At 39.7% G+C, this 14,085-nt stretch overlaps 1 protein-coding gene across 3 annotated transcripts in view; it reads right to left on the bottom strand.

Annotated features, from left to right (window-relative positions):
- Window positions 1-10,492: 10,492 nt before the first annotated feature.
- SCMH1 (Scm polycomb group protein homolog 1) overlaps window positions 10,493-14,085 on the bottom strand; it is a 42,068-nt gene continuing 38,475 nt past the window's right edge. For 2 of the 3 annotated variants that reach the window (XM_072136956.1, XM_072136957.1), the window contains 3 exons: window positions 13,698-13,880; window positions 12,735-12,865; window positions 10,493-10,744 (listed from right to left, as the gene is read on the bottom strand). In XM_072136956.1, the coding sequence (XP_071993057.1) occupies window positions 10,619-10,744; window positions 12,735-12,865; window positions 13,698-13,880 (440 nt within the window). In that variant the 3' untranslated portion in view covers window positions 10,493-10,618. The remainder of the gene's footprint in view (window positions 10,745-12,734; window positions 12,866-13,697; window positions 13,881-14,085) is intronic. The other variant, XM_072136958.1, reaches the window with a different exon arrangement.

Genomic DNA, 14,085 nt, shown 5'->3' with positions numbered 1-14,085 from the left:
TTGCAAAAAAACACATAAAAGACTTCCAGACTATGAGAAATAGAATTCTCTGTTCTGTTGAGATGAAGATTGAACTTTTGGTGTTAATTTTAAGCAGTATGCATGGAGATAAGCAGGCAATGGCCATCACCTGCAAAATACTGTCCCAACAGTGAAACATGGTGGCAGCATCATGCTATGGGGGTGTTTTGTTTGCTGCAGAGACAGGATGACTGGTTGCAATTGAAGGAAAGATGAACGCGTCTAAGTACCTCAGACTGGGCCGAATGTCCAGAGCACAGCTAAAATAACAAAGCAGTGGCTTCAGAACAACCCAGTGATCATTCTTGACCTAAAGCCAACTGAGCATCTCTGAAGAGACTTAAAAATGGCCGTCCACCATCGCTCATCATCCATCCTGAGGGAAATGGAGAGGATCTCCAAGGAAGAATCCCCAAATCCAGATGTGAAAAAGTTGTTGCGTCATTTCCAAGAAGACTCATGGCTGTACTAGCTCAAAACGTACTTCTACTCAATACTGAGCAAAGGGGCTGAATACTTATAACCATGTGATATCTCAGTTTTCCTTGTTAAAAGCAAATCTGTAGATATTTTTGCTAATTTATTTATGTCAAGATGGGGGGCGGAGTGTACATTAATAAGCAAAAAAGACCCTTTTTGATGTAACCAATTCTCTGCAATAAAGCAAAGAGTGAAAAATGTAAAGGGATCTGAACATTTTCCATACATTTTATGGCGTTTACCGCCAGGAATAACGGTTTTTATATATTGATAGATCAGGACTTTTGGGACGTGCCGATATCTAACATGTTCATGATTTTTACTGTTTATTTTTATATCTGTTCTATGGATGATTTGGGTTTTAGGTTTTTTAGATTTATTTTTTACTTTTTTTTTCAGACCCCATTGGGTATTTTAACACCAGGCTGTCTGATCGATCCTACTATATACTGCCATACGACAGTATGGCGGTGCAACACCCTCGCCGATGCAAGGCGGAGGAGTGGTTGCGAATACGTCCCACAGCATGTCACTACATCACACTACATAGTCCTTATAGGACACAGGGGGATATTGCAGTGGTAGATCCTGCCTGGCAAGGCAGGAGTTAACTGTTTTATGTGATGTAAGATGTGTCATCCAATCACATGTATTACACTCTATTCTCTTGTAAGCTGAGATGTAATTGGAGGAGTAGCCATCACCTGACCAGGGGAGTTACAAGACCCTGTCAGGAAACTTCCAGAAGAAAGCAGTCTCTCCCTGGAGTTCTAGTCAGACCTAGGAGTCTGCAGAAGCAAGCTGGAGTAACTCCAGTCTAAACTCTATACAGCTAGCATACCAGACCAAGAGCAGGAAGAGCCTAGCCCCTGCCTGAAGAGTGGAGCTAATAGATAAGAGTTAGTGAGGAAAGGGGTATCATCCTACCTTCAAGGTTGATACCTGAAGCACTCCAGGACAAGCTGAAGCATCCTATTAGGACACAGCTACCTCCCAGCCTGCCCTCTGCATCCAGGCTGGCGATCTACCTCCTGTGGCTCCCTCCAACTGCATCTCAGCACTCCACCATTCTGTTAAAGGCACGTTGCTGCGGTTCCTGTCGGTTCCAATAAAGAACTGTAAGTTGTTTTTTTATCGGACGCTGAGCTCAATGACTTAGCGCTCAGCGTCCGATATATCGGACGCTGAGCCCATGCCGGTTCAGCTCAAGATCTGAGCCGAACCGGCATCGGGAAACACGGGGTGCCGGCTGTGACTGATAGCCGGCACCCCAGTGTAACACCCGCGATCGGAGTTGACTCTGATCGCGGGGGCTTAACCCGTTAAATGCCGCGGTCAGCGCGACCGCGGCATCTAACATGCCTCTGGGGGTTCTTTCCCCCACGATCGCCCCCCCCGAAGCGTTTTCGGGGGGCGCCGATCGTTGCTATAGCAACTCTGGGGTCCGATCTGGACCCCAGAGTTACCTGCAAGAATTGCCGGTAAGATGGCGTCTGTGACGTCATCTTACTGGCACAGTGCCAGCCTATGCAAGTGTATAGGCTGACACTGATAATACTCTGCAATACATGAGTATTGCAGAATATTATCATGAACAAGCAATCAGATGATTGCTTGTTCATTTCCCATGGTATAAAAGTGAAAAAGTAAAAAAAAAAATGTTATTCAATAAAAAAAATAAAGTAATAAATCACTAAAAATGCCCAAAACCCCCAAAACATATAAAGAGACATATAACTAAAAAAAAAGTCTAAATCATAACACAAACCCCACATATATAGTATCACCGCGTCCGTAACAACCCGTAGAATAAAAGTAAATCATTATTGAACCCCCACGATAAACGCCGTAAAAAAAAAACTGCTATAAACCTTCCAAAAATTATGATTTTTAGCTATTCAATCCCACAAAAAATGCTATAAAATGTGATCAAAAAACCATGTGTACTCCGACATGATACTGGTGCAAAGTACAACATGTCCCGCAAAAAATAAGCCATCAATCAGCTCCGTAGCCAAAAAAGTAACAATGTTATGCCACTTGGAAGACGGCAATACATAAATGATAGATTTTTCCCCACATTAGGGTTTTGTTTGACAAATTTAGTAAAACGTAAGAAAATATATTCAAGTCTGGTATCCCCGTAATCGTATCGACCCATAGAATAAAGATAACATGATTATTAGTCTATACGGTGAACACCAAAAAAAAAAGAGTAAAAAATCCAGTATAGAATTGATGCTTTTCTACTCCTGCCCTCAAAAAAAGTTCCTAAATTTTTAACAATAGGTGATACCAACCCCAAAATGGTAACAATGGAAAAAGCATCTCATCGCGCAAAAAAAATGGCATCACATGGCCCAAATAACGAAAAAGCGAAAATTTTATAGCCTTCAAAAGGGGCCAATGAGGAAACTAAAATCCTGGCAGCTGCAGGGCTCTCCTTCCCTTCTGCACCTCGCTGTGCGCCCATAAAACAAGTAATGGCCACATGTGGGGGGTCTTTGTACTCAGGAGAAATTGCAGAACAAATTGTATGGTGGGTTTTCTCTTTTTATATTTTGGAAATGTGTAAATTTTAGTGCTAAATGAACGTATAAGGGAACAATTTGACCATTCTAAATTTCACCTCCATTTTGATTCAATTACTATGAAGATCTCAAGGGGTTAACAATCTTCGTAAAAGCTGTTTCTGATAGCTTGAGGGGGGCAGATTTGAAAATGGGTTGGTTATATAGGGGGTTTTAATGCTAAATATGTAAAATTTCATTCAAAACTGTATTTATCCCCAAAATAGTCAATTCTGAAAATCCGGAAAAGCAATATTCTTTTTGTAAGCCGCGTGACATCAAAATAAATTATCCAGCCATTTCAGAAATTATGAAAATGTAAAGTAGACAAATGGGAAATGTTATTCAGCAACTTATTTAGGTGGTAAATCTATCTGCCTGAAAACACAATGATTTTGAATTTCGAAAATGGCAAATTTTTCAAAAAAATTATCATATTTTCTTTTTTTTTTGTAAATAAACGCAAAACTTATCAGCCAAAATTTACCACTAAAATGAAGTACAACATGTGGGGGAAAAACAATCTCAGAATCGTTTTGATAAGTAACAGTGTTCAAAAGTTATAACCATATAAAGCGACGCAGATCAGAATCCAAAAAATCGGGCTGAGCCTTAAGCTACAAAATGGCCGCGTCCTTAAGGGGTTAAAAACATTGAGGAAAAGTATGTATTCCAACCCCTTGTACTTGTCCAGAAGGGTGGACATGTATTATGTGAGCAACAGAACCCTGATTAGAGAGAAAGGTTTGTAGTTTGTGGTGCATATTACCCCACACAACAAAAATGTTTATATCAGGTTGTTGAATAACCTGTTTTTAGAACAAGCTTAAATGCCAGGGATGGGACACCCTGAGAATCCAAAGTATTCCCTTATTACCATTGATGAAGATGACTAAAGGTTAGGTCAAGCCCTAGGAGCAAGAATGGGTTCCCCCCAAACCTGAACCAACTACATCTACTCCAGGGAGGTATGAATAGCTCAAACAGGATGTCACAAGCCACCTTGGCCAAGGGTTGTATGTAGGAAAGCTGGGTATGAGAAGAAAATGTTAGCAATGGTTAAACACATGCTGGACTCTGGCAAATGACATATATCTATCTTCTAAAAGATGCAAGAGACATACTTATATATATATGGAAAGACCTTGAAAGTTTGACAATAGAAAAAGGTACCATTACACATATAATACATGCAGCCATGGGAAAAAGTCTAAGAGAAGACTCAATAGTTGAGTGTTGTGGACAACTGACATATTGAGCTGGAAACAGTTTGGTTTCACAATCTATTACTTGACACAGGAGAAACCTTTGAAAAATTTGGTGCCATATTACAAATGACCTGGGCAGATATGGGTTATGAGACTAGCAATGAGATGCACTAAAAGGATACTAGGGTCTGCTTTGGTTGATGGTCTATTTTCACCGATATAGGATGCTCTAGTATAGTCACAACCCAGGTGACTTATACAAGATAGATAGAGTAATTGAGGGGTGGGCAAAGTTAAGGCAGCTACCTTTCAGAGGACATTGGGAGAGGAACAACCAACTCAAGGAAAGTTATACTGCAGGCAAACAACCAGGATAAGTGTTTTTGTAGAGCTCAACCCAGAGAGATTGTGTGTCAACAATTTATATAAGTGGCCTGGAAAAAAGCGGGTGGGTTCATTTAATTTTATTATTGACTAAAAAAATTGTAATTATACTGCTCATCTGTTATAGCCACTAGCAGACCCTAACAGATCATGCCAAATGACTGTCACAGTGGCCTCATAGAGGCTTAAAGGAAACCTACAACCTCATATCTACCTATAAAGGTAGATCGGGTGGTTGGTGCATCTATTGGACTAATCCTATTGGACTGGCTTCTCTGGGGCGCAGAGGAGCCAGAGCTGTGGCTACACGGCGCTGCTACTCCACGCCCCAGTATCCTCTTTGATCCTCCTACCAGATATCTTCGGCATGTGCAGAACAGCAAGCCTGCGGCTGCACGGTCACTGCTCCGAAACCGGCGTCGAGGACAATGGATAGGGGATGGATATCGCAATGGATTTGCACCCCTTCCCTCCATGACGTTATGGGGAGTGGAAATAATATGGAGGCACAAATGCGCTGCTGCAGTTTAGGTGCCAAGGTCGGATTCGAGCACGTCACCCCAATAGGATGTCAGCCAAGATGGCTGCAGTTAATGCCAGGTGTCAGCCCTCTCCATGCATCTCTTACCTCACTGTGACATGCGATAGCTAAGTGTTCCTGCAAATGTAGATGTGTGGTCATCTATTTTCTATGTACATAAGGTGTCTCAATGTGTTCATATATTTGCAAATTTGAAATGTGATGTAATATTTGTGTCAAATCATTATGCGTTGCATAAAGGTGATTTTATGTATTTAATGTGCTCTAAAACAGTATACAGGCAGTCCCCGAGTTACGTACAAGATGGGTTCTGTAGGTTTGATCTTACGTTGAATTTGTATGTAAGTCGAAACTGTATATTTCATAATTGTATCTCCAAATTTTTTTTGGTCTCTGAAACAATTGGATTTTGAAAATGTTGGATTGTAATAAGAACCAGAATTAACAATAAAGCTTTATTACAGACACCTTTAATCCCTTAAGGACAAAGCCAGTTGATAGTTTAAGGCTCAGTCCCATTTTTTGATCACTGTTACTTGCATGCTGTACTTCACTTTAGTGGTAAATTTTGGCTGATTATTTTATTTATAGTTTATTTACAAAAAAAAGAAAAAAATTATGAATTTTTTGAAAAATTTTCTATTTTCTAAATTCAAAATCATCGTGCTTTCAGGCAGATCAATTTTACCAAATAAATAAGTTGCTGAATAACATTTCCCATATGTCTATTTTACATTTTCATAATTTTTGAAATTTCTGGATAATTTATTTTGAAGTCACATGGCTTACAAATTGAATATCGCTTTTCCGTATTTTCAGAACTGACCATTTTGGGGATAATTACTATTCTGAATGAAATTTTAAATATTTAGCATTAAAAATCCCCTATATAATAAACCCATTTTCAAATCTGCACCCCTCAAACTATCAGAAACATCTTTTAGGAAGATAGTTCACCCCTTGAGATCTTCATAGTAATTTAAAGGACACCTGTCATCAGGTCTGTGTCACTTGTCCTGTCACCTCTACCTGTTGGAGCAGCTCACAAGGATCCCATCCCAGCCTTTATCTAGTTATTTCATACATTATTCATTGTAAAATCATCTTTTTTTTATCATATAAATGAGGCTGGTCACATGGTCAGAGGCAGTGATGTCACCCCTGTTCCCCCTCCCCTCTCCTCCCCCTGCTCATGTGTGTGTAATGTATAGTAAAGCATTGCTAGTGTGTGTGCTGCATCTGCTGTAACATGGCTGCCTGGAGCTGCTGTATCTCTCCTAAACACACACAGGCTGCAGGGGGCGTGGCCACCAGCACCAGGAAGCACATCATTATACAGCCTCACATCATTATACAGGCTGTCAGTCATGCACTGGGGGTGTGGCTGTGCCTCCCACTCATGAATAGAGTGGACAGCTTGAATATGCTAATGCTTCATTGGACATTTCACAGGTCATTTGCATACAGCTTTAGGACCTCATTGCTTAGGTTTACAGGCATGTAGAGGGACAATGAAGGGATAGAGGTAATGCTCTCTAATGACAGTTTATGAAAATATATTTAGTTTAGGGGGGTTATTTTGCATGACGGGTTCTCTTTAAATCAAAATAGAGGTGAAATTTAGAATGGTCAAATATTGTCGATTATATGTTTATTTAGCCCTAACATTTACATATTTCCAAAAGATAAAAAGAGAAAACCCATCTTACAATATTTTCGGCAATTTTTCCTGAGTACATATAGTTGTTACTTGTTTTATGGGCGCACAGCGAGGCGCAGAAGGGAAGGAGTGCCCTGCAGCTGCCAGGATTTTAGTTTCCTCATTGGCCCCTTTTGTAGGCTTTAAAGTTTTAGCTTTTTCATTATTGGGGCCATGTGATGCTTTTTTTTTTTTTTTTCAGGATAAGATGCATTTTCCAGTGTTAACATTTTGGGGTTGGTATTCCCTATTGTTGAAAATTTATTAACTTTTTTTTGAGGGCAGGAGTAGAAAAGCATCAATTCTGTACTGGATTTTTTAACTTTTTTTTGGTGTTTACAGTAAAGCCTAATAATCATGTTATATTTATTCTATGGGTCAATACGACTATGGGGATACATTTGCCAAATAAAATCCTAATGTGCAACAAAATCTATCATTTTTGCATCACTGTCTTCCAAGTGGCATAACATTTTTAATTTTTACTTTTCTGGCTACAAAGCTGGTTGACAGTATAATTCTGGAGTACATATGTTTTTTTGATCACTTTTTATTGCATTTTTTGTGGGATTAAATTGTTGTACAGTAAGTCTCCTCACACTGCTGTTTGCAGGCAGGAAGTGTCTGTGTGTGAACTCGTCTTGGAATGAAAGGGGGAAGGGCAAGAGACAGAGAGACACTGCAGACAGGAGAAACAATTCATGAGAAACATCTGCCATGCCCAACCTAGTCAGTAAATAGTCTGATCAGAAAGTCCAAAACTGGCTTCAGCAGGAAGGTGTTTTTTTTTCCTTCCATTTATTCGTTATTCTTCTGGTCTTTTTAGGTATCCTTTTTCTGGTGTATTTATATATTCTTTTTTTTATTTACTTTAGTATTTATTTTCTGAAAAAAACAGAAGGAATAATGGATGGAAACAATAGATACCTTTAAATATACATCTGCATCCATAAGGTATACATAGACTTAAATATTACCAAAAAACACCTTACCATGTGTCATGCTTCTGTTATTTGAAATAGGAAAAATCAACAGTCGTGCAAAAAGAGGACAATGGAAGTCTTACAAATACATGGGGCCCATGTATTATTAGTTTGAGATTACTGTATATGCCTGTTTTTTTCTGCTGGTCAGATGAGTATCATAGTGTTTCATACATCTGGCATTTGAGGACTTAAGCTGTTTGACTGAATTTGCAACTTTTTTTTTCTTTTAGACAAAAAGTCGCAATTTCCTACACATGTTGTAGAGTGAGTTTTTGAGAAAAAAAAATGTGTGGGCAAAAAAAAAAAACAAAACAAAAAAAAACCTGGAACATCTGGAATCAGGGGCGAACTCAGGCAACACTACAGAAAAAAACAAACAACCAAGGTAAACTCTAAAGTGAGGTCGTCTTAGGTACAAATTCACTACTGCACCCCAAAAACTTTAAAAAAAAAAGCAGGAGAAAAAATGTACATGTGCCCCATTGCAACTTTAATGTATTTATTTGCTTTTTTTTTGCCCTTTTAAAATGGAATAATCCAAATAAAAGTAAATGCTACTGTTAACTGCCTGTAGATTTCTGATTTGCTGGAAATACTATATACATGTTATATGACTCCAGGATCAGATTTGATTGTGTTTGTTGCCTATTTCCAAAGATTCCAATATGTGTTGAAGATCAAGAACAGGTCATTTTTAAATGATCCTATCTGCTATATTGCTTTCTTTATTTTAGATGCATTTGCATTTGTGTGCTCTTAAAGAGAACCTGTCACCACATTTTTCACTATTCTAGCTAGTCAGGTCTTAGCTTTCAGTCAAATGAACCCCCAAAACTAAATATATTTTCTTAAACTGCCATTTGAAGGTTTTGTCCCTCTACATGCCTGTAAACTTAAACAATTGGGTTCTAAAGAGCTCTAAAGAGTTCCAATGAGCCATTTTCATATTCAGCAGTCCAGCTTATTCATGGGTGTCAGGCACAGTCACACCCCCAGTGCTTGACTGTCAGCCTGTATAATGATGTGACACTCCTGGCGCTGGCTCCTCTATGTGGTTCCTGGTGCTGGCGGCCACGCCCCCTACAGCCTGTGTGTGAGAGACTCCTATACATATGACTGACAGCCTGTGTAATGATGTGACACTCCTGGTGCTGGAACCCCTGCACCCTGTGTGTGTATGAGACACTCCTATACACATGACTGACAGCCTGTATAATGATGCGACACTCCTGGAGCTGGCTCCTCTATGTACATCCTATTGCTGGCGCCCCCTGCGTGTATATGAGATACTCCTGTAGACATGAATGACAGCCTGTATAATGATGCGACACTCCTGGAGCTGGCTCCTCTATGTACATCCTGGTGCTGGCGCCCCCTGCAGCCTGTCTGTGTATGAGATACTCCTACACACATGACTGACAGCCTGTATAATGATGCGACACTCCTGGCACTGGTTCCTCTATGTGCTTCCTGGTGCTGGCGGCCGCACTCACTGCAGCCTGCACAGGATACAGCCATGTGTATAGAAGAACATATCAGGTTGTTGTGAAGCTGATGTCTGTGTCTCTCATGTGTATAGGAAAACATAGCATGTCAGGTGTGTAACTGATGTCTGTCTCACACAGGCAGCAGATAAATCACAAACACTAGCGATGCTTTACTATACATTACACACAGACATGAGCAGGGGGAGGAGAGGGAAGGGGTAACAGGGGTGACATCACTTTATCTCTACGTGGCCAGCCTCATTTACATAATAAAGACATTCTAAAATTTTAGAATGATTCATGTATACATTTGACTAGATAAAGGCTGGGGTGAAATCCTTGTGAGCTGCTCCAACAGGTAGTGGTGACAGAATTAGTTACAGAGACCCGATGACAGGTTTCCTTTAACTAAAAAAACCTCCTCTTACCTTGCAGCTAAATATAATGGTGGACATTGGTTAAAAGAGTGATATGGGAACCTGTCAGCTGGAATAGTGAAAAATTTGGTGACAGGTTCCCTTTAAAAGCTCACCTTTCATTCAGCTTTTGTAGCCAAAATCAGGAATAGAAAAAAGGCTGTACTGTCTGCCCTTTCTTATGTTCACTTCTGCGTCTGGTTTTTGGCTTAAAAAAAACCTCCTCAGGGCAATGAAAAAGAGTTAATTTCCTATAAATACAGCCATTTTGTAGTTTATTTGCCTTCAAGAGGCAAAGTGTATTTATAAGCAAAGCATACTGCTATTAGAAAGTATAATTTATCTATATTCCCATGTACCAGATTATTGAAAGCAAATTGCAAGTAACTCCAACCAGTCATCAGACTGCAAGCTTTTATGGCCAATAATTCATTGTGCCTCTTTTATTCTACAAGGTACAGCGCTCTGTGCACTGCCAGTGCTATATAAGATAAGAAAAGTATTGTTTGGGTTATTTAAAAGTACATCAGGGAGTAGGAAAGCCTACAGCTTAATCAAAATGTAATGCCTTCATTTTCCCTCTCCTCTTATTGTGAAATCTCAAGGACAAGTTCACATACTGGAGGAATTGCTCAAGGATAAGAAACATTTTAGATGCAAATAGCATACATAACCCCCAGATTGGGGTCTCAAGGGAGTCATATTCCTCTCGCGGTGACGTTTTTTTTTTTTTTTTTTTGCAATGATGCTAAGACAAGCAATCCAATGCAAGAGTCCAATGCATAAACATGTATAAGTTCTGTGACAGATTGATGAGATGCCTTGGTCAGAACTTCCCTTGCTTCAATTTATCTATAAGGTGAGACAGCTTCAGAGCAGGACCCAGCTTTAGACCCATATATTTCATCATGACGTCACTTCTCAGCAATAGTAGGGCTTTTCCATCAATTTCCTATAGGAAACAAAAACAGATGATAAATCGAGGTGCTTAAATATTAGTCTATAATATGTTTCATTGTACCAATTTGTACTTTTTTAAATTAATCTCTAATTTACAAACTCTGAGGCTTGGTGTTCCACCCAAATGCTTCATATTCCACAGAAAATGGGTAACTGTTAATGGGATAACAAAACTGTCTAGTTGCTCAAGGCTGAGCTTTCAATTCATAAACTGCTATGGGAAAGTGAAAGCTAGGCTCTGATTGGTTGCCAAGAGCAATTAGAACAGTCTTGCTCCCAAACACGTCTGATAAATCTCCACCCTGGAGTGTAGGAAGTAAATGTTGTGGCTGCACTTTGGTTGTTCTTATTGTAGTGCTTAGCCCCTTAACCACCACAGCACATTTTCGTTTTTGCTTTTCAATTTTCACTCCCCACCTTTAACCCCTTAACGCTGAAGCCACATTTCACCTTCCTGACACGGCCCATTTTTTCAAATCTGCCCTGTTTTCTCGTGACACATTGTACTTCATGTTAGTTAAAAAATTTTGGTGGTATGTTGCGCATTTATTTATGAGAAAATCAGATATTTGGTGAAAATTTGGAAAAATTCGCAATTTTCGGAATTCAAAATGTTCTACTTTTTCCACACATAAGTCATAACCCCAAAAAACATAATAACTAACATTCACCGAATGTCTACTTTATGCATACTGTTATTTTTGTAGGATGTTATGGGGCTTTGAACGTTAGGTGCAATTTTTCATATTTTCATTTAAAAAGCTAAATCCTGCTATTGAGGGACCTGCTCAGGTTTGAAGTCACTTTGAGAGGACTAAATAAAAGTAAAACCCCATAAATTACTCCATTATAGAAACTACACCCCTCAACGTACGTAAAACAACTTTTATGAAGTTTGTTAACCCTTTAATTGGTTTACAGGGGTTAAAACAAAATCGGATGCAATTTTGAAATTGCAATTTTGACAGATTACGGTCAACTGCCCCTGACACGCTGCGGTCAGCGCGACCGCGGCGTGTTAGGGCTTAACACCCGCGATCGGAGAAATCTCCGATCGTGGGTGTTAGAGGCGGGTGTCAGCTATAATATATAGCAGACACCCGCAGCTTCTGGAGCCGGCGCCAGAAGCATGACGTACTATTACTGCATTTTGCGGGAACGCACCTCCCGCCATGCAGTAATAGTACGTCAAATGTCGGGAAGGGGTTAAAAAATCCATAATGTTTTTTTATTTTTCCATGTAGAGAGCTGTGTGAGGCTTGTAAATAGCACATTGTAATACCTAGTGTGCATAGTGTGAAAAGGGACAGCCTTGGGTCTTCGTGTGACATCAAGGGAGACTGAACTCCTGAAACACGTTGGTTTTTGGTATAGACTTTTTAATCTAATGAAATAAAGAAAAGTGGAATTTCACCATTGATGCTGAGCCGTTTCTGCGTTTGATTAATTTATATATATATTGTTGGTAGGTTTACAGCCACCTTCAGAGACAACAGAACACCTCACATCCCCACATCATAGGTCTAAGACAGTGGTGGCGAACCTATGGCTCTGAGCCCTCTGTGTGGGCACCCAGGCCATCACCCCAGCATGAAGTTCACCAGACAGAACTCAAAGAATCTTCCTGCAGAACCTTCCTACAATGATAAGCGAATTTGCCCTCCTCCTTTCAACTACGTTGGTTTCCTTAGGAGGAAAGTTGTCAAAGAACAAGGAGAAATAAATTACTGCTTAAATTGCTGTGCTGGCACTTTGCGATAAATAAGTGGCTTTTGGTTGAGGTTTGGGCACTCAGGCTCTAAAAGGTTCGCCATTACTGGTCTAAGAGATGTAACCTAATATCTTTTGTGTAGATTACAAAAATAAAGTCATTTTGTTGTATCAATGAGGAGGAAGAACATGGTAAAACTACATATGGTATACTTCATACACTTTCTGTATACTAAACAATATACTATTACTTATTTTCTTCCTATACTTACATGTTTACGGAAGAGATCAGCATGGGATCCTAGCTGTGGATCTGCTTCTTTGACAAACTGCATAACATCTTCCATGTTCCATAAAGATGGGTCGCGAGATCCCTGCCGACCATTTACACACCTCTCAGATTCTAAAGTATAAAAAAAAAGAAAAAAAAAGGTAAACATCATGCTATTTAACCATAAATGTATCTCTGTAATATCTTCATTAGCATTTTGTGGTTTGCATTGTTATAGTCTGACATCAGGACAGGTTTTCCCACTCTGTTAACCAACATATACTTAATTCATAAACAGACTTTATTCTAGTCTTTATAAAACTGCTGAGCACTACAATGTAATTTTGCAGACCAAAATGCCTTCGTTAGAAAAGCCACGCCATAAAAGACAGTTACACACGTGCAACTGCCAACTGAGAAATGGCTATGTGTCTCCACACACCTACACGGCAGCCTTAATTGGCAAAATCTCTGTAAGGAGAGCGCTTACTTCCCAACCCTAGTCAAAAGCTTCTCACTCAGCTAAACCAGTTCCCTACACTGTACTGAAGAGATGCAACCACATTGAAACAGACCTGTCTACAGTTGGGAATCTGTCCTTATTAATAGATTTACTGGTTTGACTTTAATCCAGCATCATGTCATTCCTGAAAGTCATGCTTAATGATAAGGGGGCTGCCAAAAGGAAGGGATTTCCTTATACCATCCTGAAAAACATATTTGCATATTTACCACTTTTGCAACAAACAGCAACTTTGAAATCCGCTATAAACATGCATGTCCCACTCAGTCAACCAGACAACAGTTGTAATGGAGAGGATGAGGATTTACACAGGGACAGATTACCTTCATCAGTATATCATATTTCCATATATCTCTAAAATGTAGGTATTGGCTTGCTGAAACAAAACCCCTACAATGAAATATTACTAAAATAGTTTTATACCATGACTGTGCTACTCACCACCTGAGCTTAGCCGGCGTACAGTTCCTTGGGACAGACTGCCAGGCTGGTGGTGATTCCGAAAGGCAGGAGACCGATATTCCTTAGAGACTCTACAAGTGTTTGGGCTACTAGGAGATTCTGCAGGTCCCAGACGCTGCTCCATTGACCCTGGAAGTCCAGCATCATTCAGGAATGTTTCCCCTGTAGTCATACACAGGTTGGAACATTACTATAATATGTAGCATGAGTTATGCAAAGAGAGCCCTTCTATGATGCTTTATTCCTAAGCCCCTTAGCACAAGAGCTAGATTTGGAATACACCTTTTGTATCTACTCTTCACTTTTTATTGATGGTGAATGCCATATTATTTCATTACTATGTGTCCACTAGAAACTACCGTATGTT

The sequence above is a fragment of the Engystomops pustulosus genome, chromosome 2 (genome assembly GCF_040894005.1).
Source record: "Engystomops pustulosus chromosome 2, aEngPut4.maternal, whole genome shotgun sequence".
In the NCBI taxonomy this organism is placed as follows: domain Eukaryota; kingdom Metazoa; phylum Chordata; class Amphibia; order Anura; family Leptodactylidae; genus Engystomops; species Engystomops pustulosus.
Note: the sequence above shows the minus strand (reverse complement) of the source record. Positions and strands in the feature narration are given on the sequence as shown.